Raw genomic sequence first — 27,016 nt, 5'->3', positions numbered from 1 at the left:
TAGTGGTCTGGCATAACCGCCGTATCACATTTCCCTGATGTCTTAACAATAAAATGGCTCAAAGTGGAGCAGACAGGAGATATTTATTTGAAATGCAGGGGCATATAGCCACATATGGCATACAACCGTAGATTGCCAAAACAAAAACATTTTTATGCTTACACTGGCATTTGACATCTAACAAAACCCAGAAGCTTCACCAGCACTGAGTTAACCCGTGATGGCATGAACAAATTGTTATTTTATGATTCATCAATTCAACAGAAAAATCTTCTTTTAAAATGTTATATTATACTAGATATCATCTCAAAATCAGAAATGTAATAAATAATTTTAAATAAATTATCAGTTTCATTCTGAAAAGGGATTTCTACAGTAGAAAATATCAGAAGCAAGGAAACATCAGAACAATCAAAGCAATAGCGAATCCTATATTTCCAAGGTTAAAGATGATGACTGTGCTCTGAAAATTGAAAGAGATTATCAATAGGTCTACATATACAAGCAATTCAAGAGTTAAATACAATGAACATGAGAAATTGATGCATGTATTACATTTCTCAAATCTCAATAAGTTATGAAGCGAAAGACCTTTACCTTCCTACATCTGCTATCAGTATAATCATTTCCTGCAACAAACAAAATGTGACAGCAGGTTCAGTTGATTCTCCCTCGTGGAATGTGTTATATTAAAAGCACAAAAATAGGACTCAATAGACAAACCTCTTCGATTTCTTTGTGCCGTTGTTTTTTTGAACACACAAATAATCAATAGGAAAATTAGGATGAAGAGGAACCTCCATGCAGTATAACCAGCCATTACTCCCAGAAGCAAGAGGCTGTCACAGCAAATCTTCCAAACATCACTCTCCTCGATCTTCCAAAGACACAGGAAAATTGCAGCGACTGCATGTGGGAAAGTGATGAAAACCACATTTAAAAGACGAGAAAGACAGTGGAAATAGAAAAGCAACAGTATTTTGAGTAAGCTGGTATATCTGAGGTATAGGCCGAGATGTTTTGTAACTTACGGAGGAGAACCTCGTGAAGGATAGTGACCACTTTGGTAACACCATCATGGATTATTTTCCTTGTAACAGAATAGAGGAAATGTCACCGTAATGAGATGGGGGGTGATTCTACTGGTGTTTAGTGTTAAATGTACTTATTGCTGCTAAATGTAAATGAATGACTGAAATGACTTACAATTCATGACTGGGTCCAATGACCAGAGAAGCTATTAACAAGCTATAACCTAAAAGACTAGTGAACAGCACAACAGACACAAGTGCAATGGGAGGGACCTAGAGACACACACACACACACACACACACACACACACACACACACACACACGCAGCTGACAAACTTGGTACACCATCAGTCTAATATAATTCAGTGAGATCTATTTATTTAGAATAACATATATTTAAATATTTATCGGCACTTACATAGCCAGAGTCCCATAAACAAAGCAAAGTCAACGATATGGTCTCGGCTGCCAGTGAGAGGGTCCACTGCAAAATCCTGATTATCTGTAGACAAAGAAGATTGGATATTTGCCACAGTGCAAGCCTAGACTCGGAAGGAATTAATCAACCACACACTATGTTCTCCTAGTTGGGATTTACCTTCATGGTTGGTGGCTGTAGGAAGCCATGCTGGGAGAGAGCAGAAGAAAGAAACATTTACATAAAGTCAGATATATCACACAGCCACTCACATGGTTACATGGATCAATGATAAAGGGCCTTTAAGGAACCTAAGGAACCTTCATGGAGTAACGCCCAAAACAAAACATACCCCGTTAATTGTGATGCTGCAGATCAGGGGCGCCACAGCCTGATAAAGCTGAAGTGGAGTAAACCGACATAGAGAGAGAGAGAGTGAGGGATATGTCGAGAGTGAAAGAAGGAACCATCCGTGTGCTCTGTGATGCATGATAAACTCAAACCCTTAACAGCCGATTGTCTGACGGCTGCCCGAGATCAGGAGTGCTGCTGGGACCCTCGGGAGCTGATGTTGAACCTGCAGATCGGAGTATGATACAACCCTTATAATTGCACAAGTACAATATCAATTATAGACGCAACGAAATGTAGCTTAGCCTCTTAGCAGAAGTGTAAAAATAAAGTAGGCCTACAAGTGATGCATGCAAAGTGTTATATACAGAAGCAGAATAAGGTATGAGGTGGATTTGAATATGGTAGATACACTACGGACATTATAGACTAGAGTGGTATGAATATGAATACATAGGTGGGATATAACTGTAGTTGTTGCTGGTGAAATAAACGGTAGTTATGTTTGTATACTTAGTAGTAGTATACTTAGTGGTAGTTTATTGTGTTCTAGGTCTGCTACTTGGTTGTGCACTTAGTTTGGTAATATGTACAATTCCTTGTGTAATGTGTAGTTGATGGTTAGACTCGATCGAATGCTGGATGAGTATTTTATTATTTTAATGTTTTATTGCAATCAAACGTTAAGGGAACAAGCTACAAAAGCATATTTGGTGTTTGGTGTCACAATATTTTATTTCATCTTTCAGATTTGGTTTTTATTAGGATATAAACAGGTTTTGAAAAAGAGTGCTTTGTCTCGAGTGACACTGCTGTTGCCCTGCAACAACCTTTGATCCATGACATTAAAATGCAATAATTGACGTGAAATAAATGATTTTATTCCGTTTAAATAGTTAGTAGATAGTTAATAGTTTGTTATGTACATTTAAGAGCTAGGTATATATTTTGAGTGTCACTTTTAGAAATGCATCAGTGATCCATCAGCTATTAGTGAGAATAATGCTCTGTAAGAATGAGTTCTGGTTGACTACATATGCCTCTTTACATGAGACACACTTGATGTTGAAAAAATAATTGATGAAAAAGTATTGCAGTATTGTAACATGGCGGACAGAACTTGTTGTAACCGAATGTGTACTTTGCCTGTGTATGTTTACAGAACTCATTAAAGAAACTACTCTTCAAGTCACGCTTGAGTTTATTTTCAAGTGTGCAACAAATTTGGTGGCAGCGGTGGGATCAGCGGTGCTTCTGTGAGCTGAGAAGAGAGAGATTGCAGTGTCCAAACACAAAATGGAGCTGGAGAGTCTGCAAGATCAACTGGCCGAGTCCTTGGTGCGGTTGCAGTGGGAACAGCTACAAGAGGTGTGTTTTCAAGCAAAAATCTCTACGGAAAAGCAGACCAAAAAGCATACGCTGATCAGATTAATAATTGAAGCAGCTGAGAAAGCTGTAGAAGATGAAGAGGAGCAAGTAGCATCTGCGTTTCTGATCCGCTTAATAAAAACTGCAAAGGAATTGATGCAAATAAATGAACAACCACAGTTGAGTGACGATATTACTAGCAATGTTGGAGCACTAGCTAGTCTGCAGCAACAATATGCCGCACTGCAACTGAGTTTTCAAGCCTCTACTATGAAAATGGAAGGAGACATAATGAGGTTGACGAATAAAATGACCAGTCAGGAACCAAGCAACCCTGTTTTACCACTAACAACCCCCTTTTCAGTTACCCCATCAACAGCTTCCTCTTCAGTTACCAAGCCATCTGAAGTGACCATTAGAAGGGAGTTCAAAATAAGCGGTCAAATTGGGGAAAGGGGCCAGAAAGACAAGCTTTCACACGCTAATCTGACCCATCAGATTGATATGGGGTTGAGAAAAAAACAAAGTGAGGAGGAAATAGTTGAGGCAGTTGTAAGAGCCGTAAGTCCTGGCTTGACCTTACGTGACATGCTAGAAATAAAAGCAAACCTCACCCTTTCTCAACTGCGCACCATCTTAAAGGGACATTACAAGGAGGACAGTTCCACTGATCTTTATCATCGGCTCCTCAATGTCACTCAAGAAAGTAATGAGTCACCCCAGAATTTCCTTTTTAGGGCAATAGAACTAAAAGAGAGGCTGTTAGTTAAATCCAGAGAACTTGGTTCAGATGAACACTATAGCCCGGAACTCATTCAGAAAAAGTTCCTAAGAGCTTTGGGGACAGGACTCATTAGTGACAATATAAAATACCAGCTCAAAGCTTACTTGGATGACCCAGCGGTCACTGACGAGGTGCTGATTGTGAAAAGCAACGAAGCAGCTATTCTTGAGTGGGAAAGACAACAAAAATTCAAGAAAAACTGTAAAGAGCCCAGAGTGAGAGAAATCCATGCTGAAACACAGTCAGTCCCAGAGGCATCAGTCGGAGCAGTTGGTGGACAAGAACGGGCATCCTCCACATTCACAAAAGGTAAAGTGAATCGAACACCACCGGCAATGACTTACACAGTATCTGAACTACTCGTTGTAATAAAACAGCTGAGAGGAGAGGTGGAAGAAATTAAAAAGGTGATGTCTGAGTCCCCTAGATCTTTTGCCCAGCAGCGAACAAGCAGGAAACGTGGCTGCAGAAATTGCCAAGAGAACAATAAAGGAGACAACTGCGACCATTGCTTCAAATGTGGGCTGAGTGGACATCTGTCACGTGGATGTAGAAGTGGAAGGAGGCCTACTGATAAACAAGGACAGGTAGATATGTCATCTAGCACTGTTACAGCTGCACCAATGCCACCTGTTGACAAAAACAATCAGAATGAACAGCTCAGAGATGTCTACAAGTTAATCACAGATAGTATCCAGCACTTAGAGGCTAAAGTGGCAGCTAAAACACAAGATATGACCGTACAAAAGGAGGAAGCGGTCAGTGTCAGTCTCCTCTCCCCAAAACGAAGAACAGAGTTACTCCGTCTGATTGGCAAGAAATACGTCATTACCTGCCTGATAGATGACATAGAAACTAAAGCTTTGTGGGACACTGGATCACAGGTCTGCCTAATCAATGAGACATGGAGACAACAAAATATTCCACATACTGCAGTCAGGAATCTAGCTAATCTAGCTAGATTCTGGGAACAGATAGATTGGATGGGAGGGCAGTAAACCAGACACCTATTCCTTTTTCTGGGTGGGTTGAGGTCACATTCAAATTACCCTCAAACAGCACCAAACAGCTTGAGCTCTCTGTGCCAATCCTTGTAGCTGATAGAGATGGGGTGGCAGAACAACCAATCATCGGTTACAATGTAATTGAGCAGGTGTTAGCGAAGGGTATAGCGCCACCATGTGCTGTCACAGAAGCAGTCAGTGCAGCATTCTCATTTGACTGTAAGAAAGCTGAAGTATTTCTGAAAGTAATGAAGCGTGGTGACGACGAGATAGGTGAAGCAACAGTTAAAGTGGGTAGAGAGATGAAGTCTATTCCAGCTGGTCAAAGTAAAACGGTGAAGTGCACTGAGAGGGCAGGCCCACTCCCAGACCACCAAGACGTGTTGTTTGAACCCTGTTCACAAGCAGAATTACCAGAAGGGTTAAAAATGGAAGAAGGTGTGATTCGCTTACAGAGAGGTAGCTGGTCACGTGTTGCTATTCCAGTCACAAACAGCACTAGTCATGATATCCTATTGCCAACAAGAACTATACTGGGACAAACACAGAGGGTTAAAACCATGTATCCAGCAGATACAAAACCCGTAGACATCAGCCTGTCAGAGGCAAAGTTCCCAGACACGGAAAACACACAAACAGTGGTGATAGAAAACAGAGAGAAGACTAAAGAAAACACTAAAGAAAGAGAGAGTGAGGAGAATTGGGATCCCCCAGTCCCCCTTACTCACCTTACCCCATCACATCAGCAGCAGGTCAGACAACTTCTCAGAAAGGAATGCAATGCTTTTGCTAAGGATGAACATGATGTAGGGACCATCCCCTCACTGCAGCTCAAGATTTGTCTTAACGACCCCACACCTGTAAGGCGAACATACATATCAGTGCCAAAGCCGCTTCATAAGGAGGTAAAAGAATACTTGGAGGATTTGTTAAACGTGCTGGATAACAAAGTCTAAGTCCCCTTACTCCAGTCCCATTGTGTGTGTGAGAAAAAAAGATGGAAGCCTCCGACTGTGTTGTGATTACAGGGAGCTGAATAACAAATCCATTCCTGATCGACACCCAATACCCCGCATATTAGATATGTTGAACAGCCTCAAAGGAAGTTCCTGGTTTTCAGTCCTTGACCAAGGAAAGGCCTATCACCAGGGCTTCCTGGAAGAATCAAGCCGTCCTCTCACAGCATTCATAACACCCTGGGGACTGTACGAGTGGGTAAGAATCCCTTTTGGCTTATCATCCGCACCAGCACAGTTCCAAAGGTCTATGGAGGAGTGTTTGCTTGGGCCGAGGGATGAGGTTTGTTTGCCTTACTTGGATGATAATCTTGTACCTTCTCAGACATTTGAACACCACCTGAATGATCTGAGGCAGGTACTGCACCGTTACCAAAGCCACGGAGTAAAGCTGACTCCCAGAAAATGTGAAGAATTCAGAAACCAGGTGAGATTTCTTGGGAAGCTGGTTACTAAAGAAGGCTACACTATGGACCCTGCAGATATTGCCCCAGTGCAGGCCATGAAGCAGCGGAAACCCACCACCATTGGTGAGTTTAGAAAATTACTGGGATTTATTTCCTACTATCGTAGTTACATCCCTAACTTTTCTTCCATTGCAAAGTCCATGTATGATCTCCTCACCGCAGACAAATGTGGAAAAGGGAAGCCGAAACAAACCAGACAAATCGAGAAGAAACAAAGTGGTGGAGGTCAGTTGCCATCATCTCATCCGATCACATGGTCTCCAGATCACCAACAGGTACTCTGCCGTCTTATTGACTTTCTCTCTGAGCCACCAGTGTTAGGGTATCCGGACTATGAACAACCCTTCACCTTACACTGCGATGCTTCACAAGTGGGGCTCGGGGCTGTGCTTTATCAGAGGCAGAAAGGGAAGCTGGTGGTGATTGCATATGGATCGAGGACGCTGACTGTCCCTGAGAGAAACTACCACCTCCACTCGGGAAAGTTGGAGTTCCTAGCCATGAAGTGGGCCATATGTGAGAGGTTTAGAGACTATCTCTATTATTCACCACCATTTACAGTCTATACAGACAACAATCCTCTCACGTATGTGCTCACCACAGCCAAGCTTAATGCAACTACTCATAGGTGGATAGCTGAACTAGCTGACTTCCAGTTCACTATTAAGTACCGCCCGGGCAAAGCTAATAGGGATGCTGATGGACTGTCGCGCATGCCCTTAGACATGGAGCAGTACATGCTAACATGTACACAAGCTGTGTTGCCTGAAGTTATGAACGTATGACCCAGGCTGTAGCTATTCAGTCACAAGAGAGTGAGCCCTGGCTTTGTCCAGTGACCATATCGACAGCTATTGCTGAAGACGATGATGGTGTGACATCAGTGGGGGAAATCCCTAAAACAGAGTTGAGAGAGGCACAAAGAGATGATCCAGTGATTGGGCCGGTGTTAAAATACATGGCATCAAAACAATGGCCAAAGTGTGGAAAACAACTTCAAAGTAACAAAGTAGCTGGACTGGCAAGACAAAAACATAAACTGCACCTTAGTGATGAAGGACTGCTGTAAAGGGAAACAACAAACAGACTACAGCTCCTCCTGCCTCAAAAGTACCATCGGCTGGTTTACAAAGAACTCCATGAAGATATGGGACATCTTGGAGTGGAAAGGGTGGTGAATCTCATCAGAGAGCGCTTTTATTGGCCGCATATGCAGAAAGATGTTGAGCATTACATCACACAGGTGTGTAGCTGTCTGAAAAACAAGCGTCCAAACAAACCAACCAGAGCGCCTCTCACCAACATCATCACCACGTATCCTTTTGAGTTGGTATCAATTGACTTCTTACATCTGGAGAAATGTAAGGGAGGATATGAATATATCCTTGTTGTGATGGATCATTTCACGCGGTTCGCCCAGGCCCGCAGAAAAGATATTTGGAGATTTTGCACTGAGGTTTGGGTTCCCTGCACGCCTTCATCACGACCAGGGTAAGGAATTTCAAAACAAGCTGTTTGCTAAACTACAAGAATACAGTGGGGTTAAGGGGTCCAGAACCACACAATATCACCCACAGGGGAACGGCCAGGTTGAAAGATTCAACAGGACACTTTTGGCCATGCTCAGAAACTTACCAGAGACTGCCAAAGCAGATTGGAAAGCGTCACTTGCAAAATTGGTTCATGCATTTAACTGTACTCGCAGTGAGGCCACGGGCTATGCACCTTATTTCCTCTTATTCGGTCGCAACCCTAGACTCCCTATTGACCTTATGTTTGGCATTACACCAAAAGATCAAGGTTCATCGCACAGCGACTACGCTGAGAAATGGAGGGCAGGAATGACTGAAGCTTACAAGCTGGCTTCCAACTCAGCAAACAAAGAAGCATTGAGAGGTAAAGTCCTCTATGACAGAAAAGTTCATGGTGCAGAGTTGTCTTTTGGATGCAGGGTGCTGGTTCGAAATCTGACTGAAAGAGGTGGTCCGGGAAAGTTGAGATCATTCTGGGAAGATAAAGTGTATGTTGTGACACAAAAGAAACATCCAGACAGTCCAGTATATGAGCTCAAACCAGAGAACGGCAAGGGACGTTGTTGGATCCTGCACAGGAATCTTCTGCTGCCATGCGACTTTCTCCCTGTGGAAAAGGTGGACTTACCTCTGGAACCTGGAAAAAGGAAAAAGAGACACAACAGGAGCAAACACAAAGAGCAAGAACAGAGCTCAGAGGATGAAAATGAGGATGGATGGACATCCATTATTGGACTACGACAAAGAGCCAGTGGACATGGTGAAGATCATCTGAATGTGGAGGCACCGGAGTTTTATCCAAGCAACGGAGAAGCAGCAGAGATGGAACACAATGAAGACGATGGAATAAGACAAGACCTGGCATCAGATGGAGAGGAAATCAGGGCATCAGAGCAGGACACTGAGATATCTGACACTCAGAGTGAAGAGGGGTCTCCTGAATCTGCACCCAGTGATGAGGATGAAGATCCTGCTGATCCTCCTGCCATGGAGAATAAGTATCCTTTCAGAGCAAGAAAGCCAAAAATGATATTTACATATCATAAGTTAGGGCAGCCTACCATGTCACATGATTAAGTGCAAAGATAATGCATAAGGAAAGATTGAGCATGTGTTATGAATAATTTGCTGTTGTGTTCAGAGTAAAAGCAAAATATTTATAATCAGTTAATAGTAAAGTTATACTTGAGCAAGGTGGAAATACAGTTGTTAATGTTAAACAAGTAATGATTACTAATTTGTTGGTTAAAAAGTGTATGACACTAAGACAGACTTTATCAAAGGAAGTGTACCACATGTTGGCTTAGATAGGAGGTTATTCCTGGGTAAAGTACCTTACTCTCAGGGAAGATGCAGATGTCCTCGCTTATAGCGAGGTGGCAGTGGGCTGTTATCGTGCACAAATACACCTGCTGCAGACATATGGCATTAACAGGAGATATATGTCATATTTGGGACTGTGGACAGTCATGCATCTTTATGGACACATATGAACTCTGACTCCTTGGAAATAACTTTCTTACATGCCATGCATAGATGTCACATGTGGACTATTGAAATCATAATGTGGTTTGGTAATAGAATGTCAGGGACGACATCACTTTTTGGAGGGGAGAATGTGAGAATAGCGTGTTAGATAAGTACACCCCCCCCCCCCCCATTTTGCCATAATTTTTTTAACAGTCATTCTTCTTGTTTTTGTTTCATTTTGTAAACATTGTGCTCTATATTCCTTTACGCCCATATAATGTAATGCCACAAAAGTGGCGTTGGTCTATTGGTGCACTCTGTCCGGTGAAAGCTACTCATTCTGTAGAGCAGTATTGTAACATGGCGGACAGAACGTGTCGTAACCAAATGTGTACTTTGCCTGTGTATGTTTACAGGTAAGCAAACAATATAAGAGTCAGGAATATACATAAGATGAGCTGGGCAAGGGTTAGAGATGTGGGGAAGAGTTGGCAAGTTAACTCAGCCGTGAATGTTGTATTAAAAGGTTGTAATGCCGTCATAAGCAACTTCTACTAGCAGCTAAGCTAATCTTCTTGTGTCGCCATTAGGGTCCGGTCGCGGTACATTTATGTAGATGGTGTTTGTTTACTTTGTATGCCAAGGTTAAGAACTGGGAATAATATCAGGAGCCACAATGTGCTTTTATTTTGTGTATTTCCATTGCCGATTACTAAGTCTATTAATATGTATTTTTGCGAATGGTGTAATACTTAGATTAGGATGTAAACAGACCGAAAGCTACACATTCTGTAGAGCAGTATTGTAACATGGCGGACAGAACGTGTCGTAACCAAATGTGTACTTTGCCTGTGTATGTTTACAGAACTCATTAAAGAAATTACTCTTCAATTCACGCTTGAGTTTATTTTCAAGTGTGCAACAAATGCATAGGCCTACGTAGCATCCGTAAGGTGCCAGTGCTAGGTATAGGACGAGCTGGTTGTGAATTAATCATATTACTTGGTTGAGTACTTTGTTGTGTACTTGTAGTTGGTTGAGCACCAGCTGCGATTTGATTGTGAACTAGGTATAGTACTTTGGTGTGTACTATGTGTAGTAATTGGTTGTGTACTCTGTGTAGTACTTGGTTTTCTACCATGTGTAGTAATTAATTGTATAGTACTTGGTTGTGTACTGAGTATGGTCGTTGAATGTTTATTATGTGTATTTATTTGTTGTATAGAAGTTGGTTGTGTACTATGTGTTGTAATTTGTTTTGTACTTTGTGTAGTACTTGGTTGATTTGTATTCATAGTAATTGGTTGTGTACTATGTGTAGTCCTTGGTTGAGTTATATTTGTGGTAATAGGTTGTGTACTATGTGTTGTACTTGGTTGTGTACCAGGTGTAGTAATTAGTTGTGTAGAACTTGGTTGAGTATCTGTAGTTATTTGTTGTAAAGTATTTGGTTGAGTACTTTGTGTAGTAATAAGTTGTGTACTTGTACTTGGTTGAGCACCGGCTGTGGTAGTTGAATGTGAACTAGTTTCAGTACTTGGTTGTGTTGTATCTGTAGTTATTTGTTGTAAAGTATTTAGTTGAGTACTTTGTGTAGAAATAAGTTGTGTAATTGTACTTGGTTGATCACCGGCTGTGGTTGTTGAATGTGAACTAGGAGTAGTACTTGGTTGTGTTGTATCTGTAATTATTTGTCGCAAAGTGTTTGGTTGAGTACTTAAGTGTAGTAATTAGTTGTGTACTTGTACTTGGTTGATCACCGGCTGTGGTAGTTGAATCTGAAGTAGGTGTAGTACTTGGTTGTGTTGTATCTGTAGTTATTTGTTGTAAAGTATTTGGTTGAGTACTTTGTGTAGTAATAAGTTGTGTAATTGTACTTGGTTGAGTACCGGCTGTGGTAGTTGAATGTGAACTAGGTGTAGTACTTGGTTGTGTAGTATCTGTAGTTATTTGTTGTAAAGTATTTGGTTAAGCACTTTGTGTAGTAATTAGTTGTGTACTTGTACTTGGTTGAGCACTGGCTGTGGTAGTTGAATGTGAACTAGGTGTAGTACTTGGTTGTGTATTAACTGTAGTAATTTGTCGTATAGTACTTGGTTGACTAGCATTAACAGATTGTGTACCTTGTGTAGAACTTGGATTTGTACGAAGTGTAGTAGTGAGTTGTATAGTGCTTGGTTGCGTCGCAAGTACGGTAGTTGATTGTGTACCAAGTGTAGTACTTGTTTGTTCTGTACTTGGTTGTTCTGTACTTGTTTGTTCTGTTATTGTTTGTTCTGTAGTTGGTTGGTCTGTACTTGGTTGGTCTGTACTTGGTAATTCTGTAGTTGGTTGTTCTGTAGTTGGTTGTTCTGTAGATGGTTGTTCTGTACTTTGCTCGGAAGTTAGTGTTGTAGTTGATGGCTGTGTTGTTGGTGGTGTCTGAATAGGGACTTTCACTGGGCTCCAAAATATGTCAATTCTTTCAACAAATGTGGCTCTGAAACACACACAAACACACACACACACACATATACACACACACACACATACACATGCAGATAAACCAATAAATACATGCATAGTTAATGTAGGCCATATAATAACCATGAATATAACCATTTCACTAATTGAAAAATTGTAAGTGGAAATTATGTATTGTTTTATTGCATGTTCCTGATGTACTTTTTCTAAATTTTTCCTATGAGTAGGGCTGAGGTAAAAGACTGATTGAATGAAGCTTAAACATTCATACATTATTAGGGTATTCTTAATTAAGGTGTATGAAATTACAGCATGGATATTTACCGTAAAAAGAATGAAGAGGATCCATTTTCCTGTGCTTGCCATTTAACTTGAACAAAAGTCTTTGGAACGTTTGAGTTTTGAGTAACAGCAGAATCCTAAACAAAGATAAACTAAGTCAAACAAAAGGCTAAACCAGGCCTATATAAAGTCACTGCAGTAATTATATGACCTATACATGTAGACGTTATTTTTTTTCAGTAAAGATGATTTAATAGTTAGTTGGTAGTAGCAGCTTACCTGAACGCGATTGCACTTCAAGCCTTTACTTCCAGGACCGAACTCAACGAAACTTCCTTTTGCAGGATCTTTTTCTGACTTCCGGACATCCACCATGAACCCTGTAAATGGTCGAGCAGCAGACGAGCTGCTTCCTAGACTCACTAAACAAATACAGATGGACCAGATCAGAGATCAGATAAAAATGAGATAGATAAAAATGATATGTAGGCTATATACCCCACTTAAAAAAATAGGCCTACCAATAATTGACTCCCCCTCACCGGCGATGACATTGACCTCAAAAGGTGGTGTGCCGCTCTGTGGTAAAAAATCTCTACCATTGAATGAATGTTGAGGCAACAGGGAAGCGCAAGACTGAAAAAATCCCCCACTACTATAGCCCATTGCATGTGTGATGATCTGAACGCCAAACAAAAGGCCAACAAACCCGTGGAGGGTACCCATCAAGAAAGGAAAACCTGAAACAAAAGAAACATTGACTAGCGTCATGATGATTTAAACAGTTGTATTTCTCAGCCATCCGTAAAGGAAAAAGTAATAGGGGTGTAAGGTATAAACGGTATAGACGGTATAGACCGTTCACCTGTGTGAATTTGCGCTACGGTATGGATTTTGACGTTACCGTGAGACCGGTGTTCCTGGTAGACAGTCTTGTGTGTAATGCGTTACAAAGTAAGTAACACGTTAAAACCATGAAGTAACTACTTTTTCACGTAAAAAGTAAAGTTACGCGCAACTACTGAAAATATGTTAATGAAACGTAGGCCTAGTTCCTTTTTCAATTGGGCGCAACTACTTTTCCCAGGGGGAGATTTGACAGGGATACCGCCTTCTCAGGCAGTATGCTGTTGCCCGGGCACGCCTCGTTCACAAGCTCTAATTCCACACCGTACGAGACATATGCTGGTAGCGTGAAGCTGTCTCTGCATCTCTTCTTCAGACATCACTTCCGCAGGCATTTTCAAAAGCCAGTCTTTACGGCCAAAAAAGCCAGCAGTGGAACAAGATAATAAACGCCGTTACTGTTTACCTGTGTAAGGACATGGTTCCCTTTCGAAATGTCGGTAGAAAGGGCTTTAAAGAGATGGTCAAAACACTCGATCCCAGGTACACGTTACCTGCCCGCAAACACTTCAGCCAAATTGAGATGCCAAAACTATATGGCAAGGTCCGCAGGCAATTGGAGAAATAAATCCTACTATTAAACATTAGTGTTCAGAGATGGAAGGAACTTCAGAATAGATTTAGCTTTTTTTTTTCATGCAGTTTTGCTGCCTTACCAGTATTTCACCCCTTCAGAAGCATTTATATCGAAATTAGAAGATACAATTAACATACTGTTGTGACCCACAACAACATAATAAAGACATTCACCAAGGGACTGTTCCTTTAAGGAAAAGGCTTTTGGGATAACAGTTTGGGTTTACGACAGTTCGGGTAAAAGGGTGTTCTGGTTTACGGCTGTTACGTTTTGAACTCATGCTGGAGTAACTTGTTTAGTTTTAAGTGGAGAGTAAAGCTGACTCGACCCATCTCTGTCTCTTGTCTCGTCATTTACTGCACTCCACAATTGGTGACCCCTGACGCGAGTTGGATACGGCTGGATTATGTTGCACATCGCCCGCTGTGGCGCCGGCCGCTGCTGGCGGCGCGGCTAACGACGCGGCTAACGTCGGCGCTATCTATGCTGCCACCGTCAAGTTACCGGACTTTTGGCAGCACAGCCCACGGTCGTGGTTCCAACACATCGAAGCCCAGTTCCAGCTGAGAGGAATAACACAGGACGTCACAAAATATTTCCACGTGGTAGCAGCCTTAGATGCCGCGACGACGGCCAGGTCTATGGCGCGGTTGGAGGCTCCTCCAGCTGTCGGCAAGTACAACGCACTCAAGACGTTCCTCGTGGGCCTTTTTGAACTGTCGGAGCTGGAGAAGGTGGACCGCCTGCTTTCCTTGAACGGCCTGGGTGACGGCAAGCCGTTCGAGTTGATGGAGAGGATGCTGGCCGTGCTGGGCTCGGCGGATCCCTCCTTCCTTTTCGCCCACATATTCCTGCGGCAGCTTCCAGCACCCGTGCGCACCGCTCTGGCCAGCTCCCCCCTCTTTGCCTCCAAGGACTACCGGGCGGTGGCTGTGGAGGCCGACAGGATTTTTCTTGCCAGCAGGCAGCAGTTTGTCCATGCGCTGCTGCCCCCCCAGCACACGTCGGCCCCGCTTCCGCCCCCGGGGTACCACCCGGACACCGCAGCCGCTGTGACAGCCCGCCGACAGCGTGGCGACGGGTGTTGTTACTACCATGCCAGGTTTGGGGCCAAGGCCAAGCAGTGTCGCCAGCCTTGCAGTTTTTGGGCCCCGGGATACGTCCGGGCCAGCGCTCGTTAACAGCTGTGAGCGCTGGTCGGGACTGCAAGCTGTTGTTCGTCACTGACGCCTTGTCCGGCCGGCGGCTGCTGGTCGATTCTGGGGCTCAGCGCAGCATCCTGCCGGCGACGCCTGTAGACACTGTGGCTGGCGCCCATGGCCCCCCGATGGACGCCGCCAACGGCACACCCATTCGTACCTATGGCACGAGGTATGTGGAGGTGTGTTTCGGCGGCCGGCGTTTCGGCTTGGATTTCGTCATGGCTGCCGTGTCTACGCCACTCCTGGGGGCGGATTTCCTCTGCGCCTACAGGCTGCTGGTGGATGTAACGAACTGCCGCCTGATCGACGCACTCTCTTTTGCTTCGTACCCCTGCACGCTGGGGGGGGTGGGGGGGCTTTGTCTTGCGAACACGTTCGCCACCGGGGACCTGTATCAACGCCTGCTGGCTGAGTTTCCCGACATCACCACGCCCACGTTTTCATCGGCTGTGGCTAAGCATGGTGTGGAGCACTACATCACCACGGTTGGCCCCCCGGTCTATGCACGGGCCTGGCGCCTCGACTCTGCCAAACTCGCGATCGCCAGGGAGGAGTTCGCCACCATGGAGCGCCTCGGCATCGTACGCCGTTCCAACAGTCCGTGGGCCTCCCCCCTGCACATGGTGACCAAGGCTGATGGCGGTTGGCGGCTCTGTGGTGATTTCCGTCGCCTGAACAACGCCACCACCCCCGACCGGTACCCGGTACCGCACATTCAGGACTTCTCCGCCCACCTGGCCGGCGCCGCCATCTTTTCAAAGGTGGACCTGGTACGCGGTTACCATCAGGTGCCCGTCTGCCCGCAGGATGTCCCCAAGACGGCGGTCATCACGCCCTTTGGACTTTTTGAGTTTCTGAGGATGCCTTTCGGCCTCAAGGGCGCAGCACAGACGTTTCAGCGCCTCATGGACTCTGTGCTGCGGGACATGCCGTTCCTGTTCGTCTACTTGGACGACATTCTCGTTGCCAGTGCGTCTGCAGACGACCACCTGACGCATCTACGGCAGCTGTTCGGTCGGCTCAGTGAGCATGGTCTCATTGTCAACCCGGCCAAGTGCGAGTTTGGCCGGTCCTCCATCACTTTCCTCGGCCACCACGTCACCCCGCAGGGGGCGGTTCCCCTCCCGGCCAAGGTGGACGCCATCGCCAGTTTCCCACGCCCGCGCACTGTGAAGTCCCTGCAGGAGTTCCTGGGCATGGTGAACTTCTACAACCGTTTCCTCCCCCATGCGGCCCAGCTCATGCGACCCTTGTACAACGCCTTGCGGGGCAGGAGGCCGGCAGACGTGTTGGATTGGTCCACAGAGATGACGGCTGCTTTCGATGCTGCCAAGACCGCGTTGGCCAACGCTGCTCTGCTGGCGCACCCGTCTCCGACTGCCCCTGTTGCTCTTACTACGGACGCCTCTGATTACGCCGTTGGGGCTGTGTGTGAGCAGTGGGTGGGCAGAGCCTGGCAGCCGCTGGCCTTTTTCAGCAGGAAGCTCCGTGACACCGAGAGGAAATACAGCGCCTTCGACAGGGAGCTCCTGGCTCTTTTCCTCGCCACCCGTCATTTCGGTTTCCTGTTGGAGGGCCGTTAGTTCACGGCTTTCGTTGACCACAAGCCGCTGACGTTCGCCATGGCCAAGTCTTCGGAGCCATGGTCTGGTCGGCAGCAGCGTCAGCTCTCCGCCATCTCTGAGTACACCACGGACATTCAGCATGTGGCCGGCAAGGACAATTTTGTAGCCGACTGCCTCTCTCGGGTGGTTATTGGTTCTGTCCACTTGGGCCTCGACTACGCAGCTATGGCTGGGGATCAGGCTACGGACTCTGAGGTACAGGCCTACAGGGCGGCCCCCACGGCGCTCCTCATGGAGGATGTGGTATTTGGCACGACCAACACTACGCTCCTCTGCGACGTCTCCACTGGCCAACCGCGCCCCATGGTGCCTGCTGGCTGGCGGCGTAGGATCTTTGAAACGATCCACGGCCTTTCCCACCCGGGGATGAAGGCCTCTGCCATGCTGGTGGGGGCCAAGTTCGTCTGGCCGGGCCTGCGGTAGGACGTCAGGGCCTGGGCCGCTGTCTGTGTGGCGTGCCAGCGTGCAAAGGTGACTCGGCATACCAAAGCCCCCTTGGCTCTCTTCAAAGTGCCGGAGAGGCGTTTCGACCATGTGAATGTGGACCTGGTGGGCCCGCTTTCACCCTCCCGTGGTTACACCTACCTCCTCACCATGGTGGACAGGACCACCAGGTGGCCAGAGGTGGTTCCCCTGTCTTCCACTACAGCGGCTGAGGTGGCCCGGGCGTTCGTTATGGCTTGGGTGGCCCGTTTCGGCACACCGTCGGACCTTTCCTCGGACCGGGGGCCGCAGTTCACGTCGGAGCTTTGGACTGCGGTCGCCGAGGTCCTGGGGGTGAAGGTCCACCGTACCACAGCCTATAACCCACAGAGCAATGGGCTTTGCGAGCGGTTTCATCGAGACATGAAGGCCGCGCTCAGGGCCAGCCTTACGGGCAGTGACTGGGCTGACCGCCTCCCATGGGTTATGCTGGGCCTTCGCTCCGCCCCCAAGGACGATCTTCAGGCCTCGTCAGCAGAGCTGGTGTACGGCCAGCCCCTGCGCGTCCCTGGGGAGTTACTTCCGGACGCCACGGCCCCGTGGTCGGCTGCCTCCCATCGTGCTGCGTCCCGGGACATTGCGGACGCTTTCGTTCCCATTCCAACGTCTCACCATGGTCTCCCCCGGTCCTACGTTCCCAGGGATTTACCGTCAGCCAAGTACGTTTTCGTCCGCCACGACGGCCACCGTACCCCGCTGCGGCCCCCCTACGATGGCCCCTTCTGCGTCTTGGAGGGTGGGCCTAAGAACTTTGTTGTGGATATGGGGGGCAGGCCTGAGCGGGTGGCTATAGACCGGCTCAAGCCTGCTCATGTGGATGTTGGCGAACCACTCCAGCTGGCTCAGCCCCCGCGGCGGGGGGCACCCGCCTGCGGCACCCTCGACACCTGGCCCTGCGGCGGCCTCAGCACCTGCTCCTGCCTTTTGCCCTTCTCCTGTTAGGCGCAGCCGTTCGGGCCGCCTGGTCCGCCCCCCTAGGCGTTGATTTTTCTGGGGGCTGTTATATGCTGCTATGTTCTGTTTAACACTGGTGGGTGTCCGATGTTCTCTGTAGGTTCCCTGTCGGGTCTGGACCTGTAGGTTTGGGTGAATTCTGGGGGGGCCTGTGTGGTGACCCACAACAACATAATAAAGACATTCACCAAGGGACTGTTCCTTTAAGGAAATGGCTTTTGGGATAACATTTTGGGTTTACGACAGTTCGGGTAAAAGGGTCTTCTGGTTTACGGCTGTTACGTTTTGAACTCATGCTGGAGTAACTTGTTTAGTTTTAAGTGGAGAGTAAAGCTGACTCGACCCATCTCCGTCTCTTGTCTCGTCATTTACCGCACTCCACAATACCGTGATTTCATACCGTTACTGTCTATGCCTCAAATCATACCGTGATATACTACATTTTAGTCCATACCGTACAGCCCTAACTAATATTAACCACGGATTAAGACTATAAAAGAAGACAAACAGTGGCAGTAGTATAGCCCTAATAATAGACTATAACTTTATTTGTGTATCCCCTTTCCAAAGCAAGTTACAAAGTACTTAACAGAACACAATAAAAAAAATAATAAAAAAAGATTCTGCCTTACCTGAAGCAATTAAATGTAAATGAGCTGACGGCTGACGGCTTCTAGTAATCAACCCAATGACACTACGATCAACAAGATTCCTCTGACCGGTATTAGATGGCAGTTGTAATGAAATTAAACCACTTGCTTTTGTGTCCACCTTTGCACTCTTGTCTCACCCAGGTGTGGCATTGAGTAGGTGTTTCCAAAGATTATCTGATATGATGGAGAATCAAATGTGACATGCCACTGTCCTCTGTTGGACTTCTGTGGTACTGAAATCCTAATGCAAACCTAGAGCAAGTGCTTCTATGATGTACTCAATACATCACTAACTGTACTATTTGTTTGATATAAGTCTCATATCTTCAGGGCCGTATTAAATGCATTAATGTTGACCTCTCCCTGGTAATTTCTGACCTTGCAGGGCCTCACTTCCCTTCCCTCATTGGTTCAGGGAATCCATCTGACCTGTCAATCAAATGCGCGCAAACAGTGCGTAATCAAAGCTCCACCACAGGTGTGTATACGCAAACCTTTCCAATGGCGGATACATGAGCAGGGAGGGAGCACTAGTTAGGGGGCAACCCATATGTACTGTACCGGCGGGAATAGAGAACAATGAGAGCTTTAACGTTTGTTAAAACAAAAATAAGTTTGTATCAGAAAGCATTTGATAGTCCTTCTGAATCAACATTACGAGTTGATTATGCCGAAAGCACATGGTTGAAAAAACAATGGGCATTTCACAATGGTTTTACTTAAAGCAAAAATGCTAAAACCTTATGAAATAAAAACATGTCCCATGTGACATGTGCGCTATTTGATGACAAAAAAGCCTTAAATTATACTCCATGAACAAATAATCAAGCTCATATAATAGATAGGTCTACACAGCATGCTTAAGGTTGTTCCACTTGATGATACATAAATTGTAAAATATATATTTGGTGGTTGAACAATACACGGTTGTTGTATAGCAATTGGTTGTGTAGTATCTGTAGTAATTTGTTGCATAACACTGTAGCATTTCCATCATCTGCAGTATTAGATTAGCATGTGCAGTAGTGGGCTGTGTACCTTGTGTAGTACTTGGATTTGTATCAAATAGTAAGTTGTATAGTGCTTGGTTGCGTCGCAAGTGTGGTAGCTGATTGTGTACCAAGTGTAGTACTTGGTTGTTCTGTACTTGGCTCGAATGTTAGTGTTGTACTTGATGGCTGTGTTGTTGAAGCTGGTGTCTGGATAGTGACTCTTACTGGTCTCCAAAATGTGGTGAAATTTTCAGCAAATGTGGCTCTGAAACACACACACAAAAACACACACACACACACACACACGCAGATGAACCAATAAATACATACATGGTTAATGTAGGCCTTATAATAACCATGAATATAACCATTTCACTAATTGGATAATTGTAAGTGAAAATGATGGATTGTTTTATTGCATGTTCCTGATGTACTTTTTCTAAAGTTTCCCAATGAGTAGGCCTGAGGTAAAATACTGATTGAATGAAGCTTAAACATTCATACATTCTTAGGGTCGTCTTAATTAATCAAGGTTGATGAAATAACAGCATGGACCTTTACCGTAAAAAGAATGAATTTTCCTGTGCTTGCCATTTAACTTGAACAAAAGTCTTTGGAACTTTTGATTATTGAGTAACAGCAGAATCCAAAAAAAAGATAAACTACCTCAGACAAAAGGCTAAACCAGGCCTATATAAAGTCACTGCATCAATTATGACCTTTACATGTAGACATTATTTTTTTTCAGTAAAGATGATTTAAAAGTTAGTTGGTTGTAGCAGCTTACCTGAATGCCATTGCACGTCAAGCCAGTACTTCCAGGACCGAACTCAACGAAACTTCCCATGGCAGGATCTATTTCTTACTTCCGGACATCCACCATGAACCCTGTAAATGGTCGAGCAGCAGACGACCTGCTTCCTAGACTCACTAAACAAATACAGATTGAAGAGTTCAGAGATCACTCTATTTAAAAAAAACGAACACTATTCATATAGGCCTACCGATAATTGACTCCCCCTCACCGGCGATGGCATTGACATCAAACGGTTGTTCGCTGTTCTGTGGGGAAAACTCTACACCATTGAATGAATGGTCTGGCAACAGGAAAGCGCAAGACTCAACAAATCCCCCACTACTAAAGCCCATTGCATGTGTGACGATCTGAAGGCCAAAACAAAAGGCCAACGAATCCGTGGAGGGTACCAATTAAGAAAGGAAAACCTGAAATAAAAGAAACCTGGACTAGCATCATGATGATTAAAACAGTTTTATATCTCAGGCGTCTGTGAAGGAACATAGTATTAGCCACGGATTAAGAATAAAGTTTAAAAAAGAAGACGAACAGTAGCAGCAGTAAAGCCCTAATAATAGCATATTACTTTATTTGCGCCTCTAACGCTTGCTCGAGGGGGCGTGCACTGGAGCGCCGTGTGGGGAGGAGGAGGGGGGAGGTAGGCTAAGGAGCGGGGGGCGCCTTATCCGTGACGTACCTCTGTTAAGGTGCTTGCACACCGCCGCGCGGCAACCGCCCTTATAACCGCCTCGCTGCCGGAGGGTTCAGCGCGGCGGTGTGAAGGGACAGGCGTTTTCAAAAGCGGCTGCTGCTGCCGCCGGGAGGCTGCCGCCAAAAGTTTCAACACGGGGAAAGCTGAGCGGTAGGGCAACATCTGTGCGCGTTCACGTTCCTGGTTTTCATCCGCTTTTGTAACCGCCTCCCCTCTGCCGCCCTTCCCTCATTGAAATGAATGGAGGCGGCGAGTTGCCGCGCGGCGGTGTGAAAGCAGCTTTATTGATCATCATATCATTTACACAAACGCTGTTAAATACAGAAAATGTCCGTTCAAATAATTTTACCTCCATTACTTTGGCGCCCCCTATAGTGCGGCGCCCCTATGCGCCGCATATAGTGCATACCCACTTTTTGCGCCACAACCCATATGTACTGTACCGACGGGAATAGAGAACAATGAGAGCTTTAACGTTTGTTAAAACAAATATATGTTTGTATCAGAAAGCATTTGATAGTCCTTCTGAATCAACATTACGAGTTGATTATGCCCAAACTACATGGTTGAAAAAACAATGGGCATTTCACAATGGTTTTACTAAAAGCAAAAATGCTCAAACCTTATGAAATAAAAACATGTCCCATGTGACATGTGCGCTATTTGATGACAAAAAAGCCTTCAAGTATACTCCATGAACAAATAATCAAGCTCATATAATAGATAGGCCTACACAGCATGCTTATGGTTGTTCCACTTGATACATAAATTGTTAAATATATATTTGTTGTTTGAACAATACACGGTTGTGGCATAGCAATTGGTTCTGTAGAATTTGTAGTAATTTCCTGAATAACAGCTTGTGCAGCAACGGGCTGTGAATCTTGTGTAGTACTTGGATTTGTACCAAGTGTAGTAGTGAGTTGTATAGTGCTTGGTTGCGTCGCAAGTACGATGGTTGATTGTGTACCAAGTGTAGTACTTGTTTGTTCTGTACTTGATTGTTCTTTACTTGTTTGTTCTGTTATTATTTGTTCTGTAGTTGGTTGTTCTGTACTTGGTAATTCTGTAGTTGGTTGTTCTGTAGTTGGTTGTTCTGTACTGGGCTTGGAAGTTAGTGGTGTAGTTGATGGCTGTGTTGTTGAATCTCGTGTCTGTATAGTGACATTAACTGGTTCCCAAAATGTGGTGAAATTTTGAACAAATGTGGCTCTGAAACACACACACACACAAACACACACACACACACACACACACACACACACACACACACACACACACACACACACACACAGATAAACCAATATATACATACATAGTTAATCTAGGCCTAATAATAACCATGAATATCACCATTTCACTAATTGGATAATTGTAAGTGAAAATGATTGATAGTTTTATTGCATGCTCCTGATGTATTTTCTAAATTTTCCCTATGAGTAGGCCTGAGGTAAAATATTGATTGAATGAAGCTTAAACATTCATACATTATTAGGGTAGTCTTAATTAATTAAGGTGTATGAAATAACAGCATGGACATTTACCGTAAAAAGAATGAAGAGGATCCATTTCCCTGTGCTTGCCATTTAACTTGAACAAAAGTCTTTGGAACGTTTGAGTTTTGAGTAACAGCAGAATCCTAAACAAAGATAAACTAAGTCAAACAAAAGGCTGAACCAGGCCTATATAAAGTCACTGCAGTAATTATATGACCTATACATGTAGAGATTTTTTTTTTTTCAGTAAAGATGATTTAATAGTTAGTTGGTAGTAGCATCTTACCTGAATGCCATTGCACGTCAAGCCAGTACTTCGAGGACCGAACTCAACGAAACTTCCTTTGGCAGGATCTATTTCTGACTTCCGGACATCCACCATGAACCCTGTAAATGGTCGAGCAGCAGACGACCTGCTTCCTAGAGTCACTAAACAAATACAGATTGAAGAGTTCAGAGATCAGATACATTGAGAAAAAATGATATGCAGGCTATATATACCCACTTAAAAAAAAGAACACTATTCATATAGGCCTACCGATAATTGACTCCCCCTCACCGGCGATGGCATTGACCTCAAAAGGTAGACCGCTGTTCTGTGGGGAAAAATCTACATCTATGAATGAATGGTCAGGCAACAGGGAAGTGCAAGACTGAACAAATCCCCCACTACTAAAGCCTGTTGCATGTGTGACGATCTGAAGGCCAAACAAAAGGCCAACGAACCCATGGAGGGTACCCATCAAAAAGGAAATCCTGAAACAAAAGAAACCTGGACTAGCATCATGGTGATTTAAACAGTTGGATATGTCAGGCATCCCTAAAGGAAAATAATAATATTAGCCACGGATTAAGATTAATGTTTAAAAAAGAAGACGAACAGTAGCAGCAGTAAAGCCCTAATAATAGCCTATTACTTTATTTGTGTATCCCCTTCCCAAAGCAGGTACTTAACAGAACACATTAAATAAACCTGCAATAAAAAAGATTCTGCCTTACCTGAAGCAGGTAAATGTAAATTAGCTGTGACTGTAAAAAGTAGCCTTTATGACGGCCACTAGTAATCAACCCAACGACACGATCAGTGAGATTCCTCAGTGGCGGCTTGTGTTTTTTAGTGAGGGAGGAAGGCTTTGTTGCCATTGGCCTGCTTGCAATGTTAGGGGCGTATGGTGGCATAAGTATGTGAGACTCAAGTTGTTTCAGGATGTTTTGGTGAACTACAAAATAGCAGGGAGGGATTATTATGTAAATAAAATTGATACAAATCCACTAGTGGCAGCATTGTACTTTAAAAGCTGGTGGGCAGCATGTCTTGGACTACAAGGGCAGAAGGAAAGGATGCAAATCCAATTATTCAAATCAGGCCTACTCTTGATCTGTAAAACTGAATAAAAAATCTGGGCCTATCATTGGGCCTATTTTTGCCCTCAATGATTGAAGCTATTGGTTGTAATTTGGCTATGTTTATTTTCAGCTACATTTGTTTTAAGAAAATTGAAGACACAAGACCAAAAGTGATGGCATTTAAAATGCATCATGCTGTGAATCATTCAATAACATCCTTTCCACAATATCAAACAGAATGGTCAGAGTAACAACCAATTAAAAGAAGAAGAACATTATTTCACAACTATTTACATGGGCCTAACTTTGTTTGAGGCCAATGTGGATGTTAATGGATGTTTCAGAATGTTGGTCATGGTGTTAAGTCAATTAAGATTGAGAGACTTCATTTATAGATCAAGTCAATCCTCCTCGCTGTTTGTGTTGCAAAGCTATCAGTGACCTGGTCATACCAAACAGGATATTTTTTAAGTGATTTCAGAATAACGACGTGTGTGTGTGTGTGTGTGTGTGTGTGTGTGTGTGTGTGTGTGTGTGTGTGTGTGTCTTTAAGAGAATAGCGAGCAGGTGCGTGATTAAAAATAGCCCAATAGAGCGGGGAAAACCGCCCATTCTGGCAACACTGCTGAACGTCCTCACGCTCCAGCGTCAACGTAAATCAATGAGACCAACTGAAAACGAAGCCGGTATGAAACCAAAACTGTGATTCTGAAGAAAGTTTAAATGATATCGAAATTCCATTTGGATATTATTGAAGATACAAGTGTGCAGATTTGTTAAATGGTTTGAACGAAAATAAATGGTTGACAATTGATTTAGTTAAGTCTTGTTTGAAGTACCAGAGGACGGCTCTGCCTTCCTCCCATTGACTCCCATGTTAAAAAATATATAATATTGTGGCGAGCAGCACGGGATGGAAGAGACGGGAGCCCAGGTTGAACCAATTATGCAGTTCCGTGCCCCGTACACCGCACGACTACGGACTGCCTTTATTAACAACCACGAACATAACAGAAACACGGGACACCTGACCAACACACACAACACTCTCACTAATGGTCCCGATCACACAACAATGGAACAACACACAATTAATAAAGACCCCAAACCCGTTAACCCCACTTAACCTAACAGAATAAATTAACAAAACCCCTTTTGTCAACTGACAACCCCAATTCCCAGAATCCCCGCGGCTCCGGAACATGGCGCCCACACCCGTGGTCGCCACAATATTTTAAAAGTAGAATATCTTAAAAAGTATAAAATATTTAAAAAATCGGAAAAGAAGCGAGCTATTCTGAATATTTTAGAATTTGAATGGAGTCTAGGTGAAAAATTGAGGAAGGAGATAGGTCCCAAAGTTTGTAGAGAATAATAAAGTAAATAAGAATAAAGAGAATAAAGAAAAATAAATAATAAAGAAAGAAAGAATACAATTTATGAAGAACAATAGAGCGCTGCATGCAGCACTCAGCTAATGAGAAAATATATGACGTGTTTATTGTTAGATTAAACTCCTCTTACAATCCAATTAATCTTCAAAATGCAGGCAACATGAATTGCAAATTTATGACAACACAATATAGCCATGAGAAATTGTAAATATTATCACTGGAAACAAAAGCAAGTGCCTGTATCAAATTCAATGAAAATCTACAATGAACAATGCATTTTGATTTGTCATAAGTTTATGACTGATGCGTATTTAGTTTCATTAAAGACATAATTATTTTCTCGAACAGTATTAGCATTCATGAATTAATATTAATCAGTGAGGTTGAAATCAACATTTATCCAACAGTATTTAAAAAGCAGCTTATGTCCATTTATCTAATTAAATGAATGGATTGGATGCCTCTTCTACCTTGCTTTTGTCACGGGACTTACGATACAAGAGGGATTTTAGATGCGTCCTAAACTTTACGCCGACAAATGCGTAAAACACTGGGTTGAGACAACAATGGGAGAACGCAATAAGTCTGCACACAAAGAATGCATAATCAAGCCTAGTGCTCACATCGCAATCATCGAATGGTGGAACCAAGTGATGAGATAACCTTCTTAGAAAAATGACGACATTGTATGGTATCCAACCAAGGAAAAACACAGCCACAATACCAAAAATCAATTTCAAAGTCCTGTTTTTCCTGTTGGACCTTGTTCTCCTGATCGTCCTCACGATCCTTACATAGCAGAAACTCATGACTGTGAAAGCGGCAAAGAAAACCAAGTTCTGTTGATAGGTGCCCACATTTGTCCATGTGGCGTCTTTGTATTGGCAAGCATTTGTTGTCCCGTTTCTGTGGGGGAGAGGGACGACAGTGCTGAAGAGCATCGAAGGCATGGCTGCCCCTATGCTGACCAGCCACACAGTTATCGATACAGCAACCGCATAGCCGGCTTTCTGACTGCCTTGCTTGGACAAAGGGTGGACCACGGCCAGATACCGGTGGAGGGTTATGACCGTCAGCAATAGAACACTGCTGTAAAATCCAGTGTAGAAGATGAAGCTCACAATGTTGCAAAGCATGTCTGCCAGGAACCAACCCCAGATGTGGTAGATTGCCCAGAACGGCAGTCCGGCAGTGAATAATAGGTCAGAGATTGCAAGATTGAGGATAAAGATGTTGCTAAAAGTCTTGAGGTTTTCATACAAGGCCAAAATGACCATAACTAGAATGTTGCCAACCAGACTCAGTATGATCACAACAGAAAAAAAGACAGGAACTGCTATCGATCCAAATTGGACCAACTCCCCTTTCTCACAAACCTCATCTTCATAATCATCGTCAAGCTCGTCTGCTGTGTCGTAAGAAGAGTTATTCATGGTTGTTTCTGGAAAGAAAGAGTTGGTTTTACTTGGATAATAAAACGATGATGCCGTTTTAAATCAAAATGTTGATTTGGAGTAATGGTAACATACCTGAAACCTCCTCTCTGTTCTGCATCACACCTTCAAAGGAAGTGGTATATTGCTTTCATGACAACAGATGGTGATTCTTGGTTCCTTTTTCAATGCACAGAACATACCTAACATACCTGACAACTCCTCTCTGTGCTGCATCACACCTTTAAAGGAAGTGGT

At 44.1% G+C, this 27,016-nt stretch overlaps 2 protein-coding genes across 12 annotated transcripts; both read right to left on the bottom strand.

Annotated features, from left to right (window-relative positions):
- Positions 1-64: 64 nt before the first annotated feature.
- LOC307078211 (uncharacterized protein) lies at positions 65-23,748 on the bottom strand. 11 transcript variants are annotated; one of them, XR_013811978.1, is made up of 19 exons: positions 23,584-23,748; positions 23,123-23,340; positions 22,871-23,013; positions 22,633-22,727; positions 20,368-22,300; positions 18,568-19,845; positions 12,710-12,928; positions 12,468-12,610; positions 12,231-12,325; positions 11,567-11,922; positions 1,955-2,028; positions 1,804-1,851; positions 1,632-1,661; positions 1,452-1,535; positions 1,207-1,304; positions 1,032-1,090; positions 724-906; positions 598-629; positions 65-463 (listed from the first exon to the last, which is right to left on the bottom strand). XR_013811978.1 is itself a non-coding variant. In XM_079739917.1 (13 exons), exons 1-13 carry the CDS (start codon positions 12,957-12,959, stop codon positions 386-388), a joined length of 1,356 nt encoding a protein of 451 aa, XP_079596043.1. In that variant the 5' UTR covers positions 12,960-14,934; the 3' UTR covers positions 65-385. The 11 variants fall into 11 exon arrangements, 2 of the variants coding, with proteins under 2 accessions (XP_079596043.1, XP_079596044.1); XR_013811980.1 differs by having other exon boundaries at positions 11,654-11,922; XR_013811982.1 differs by having other exon boundaries at positions 11,666-11,922.
- Positions 23,749-25,090: 1,342 nt separating this feature from the next.
- xcr1a.1 (chemokine (C motif) receptor 1a, duplicate 1) lies at positions 25,091-26,901 on the bottom strand. The gene is made up of 2 exons (XM_079739921.1): positions 26,855-26,901; positions 25,091-26,766 (listed from the first exon to the last, which is right to left on the bottom strand). The coding sequence occupies exons 1-2, from the start codon at positions 26,877-26,879 to the stop codon at positions 25,766-25,768; spliced, it is 1,026 nt and encodes a 341-aa protein (XP_079596047.1). The 5' UTR covers positions 26,880-26,901; the 3' UTR covers positions 25,091-25,765.
- Positions 26,902-27,016: the final 115 nt, after the last annotated feature.

The sequence above is a fragment of the Pollachius pollachius genome (assembly GCF_949987615.1).
Source record: "Pollachius pollachius genome assembly, chromosome: 7".
NCBI lineage: Eukaryota > Metazoa > Chordata > Actinopteri > Gadiformes > Gadidae > Pollachius > Pollachius pollachius.
Note: the sequence above shows the minus strand (reverse complement) of the source record. Positions and strands in the feature narration are given on the sequence as shown.

Coding starts and splice junctions, on each gene's coding strand:
- LOC307078211 (XM_079739917.1), bottom strand. CDS start 12,959: ATGACGCTAGTCAATGTTTCTTTTGTTTCAGGTTTTCCTTTCTTGATG. Junction 11,923..12,230: donor TCCTCTTCATTCTTTTTACG/GTAAATATCCAT, acceptor TGTGTGTTTCAG/AGCCACATTTGTTGAAAGAA. Junction 1,536..1,631: donor TACAGCCACCAACCATGAAG/GTAAATCCCAAC, acceptor CTTTGTCTACAG/ATAATCAGGATTTTGCAGTG.
- xcr1a.1 (XM_079739921.1), bottom strand. CDS start 26,879: ATGCAGAACAGAGAGGAGGTTTCAG. Junction 26,767..26,854: donor GAACAGAGAGGAGGTTTCAG/GTATGTTACCAT, acceptor CTTTCTTTCCAG/AAACAACCATGAATAACTCT.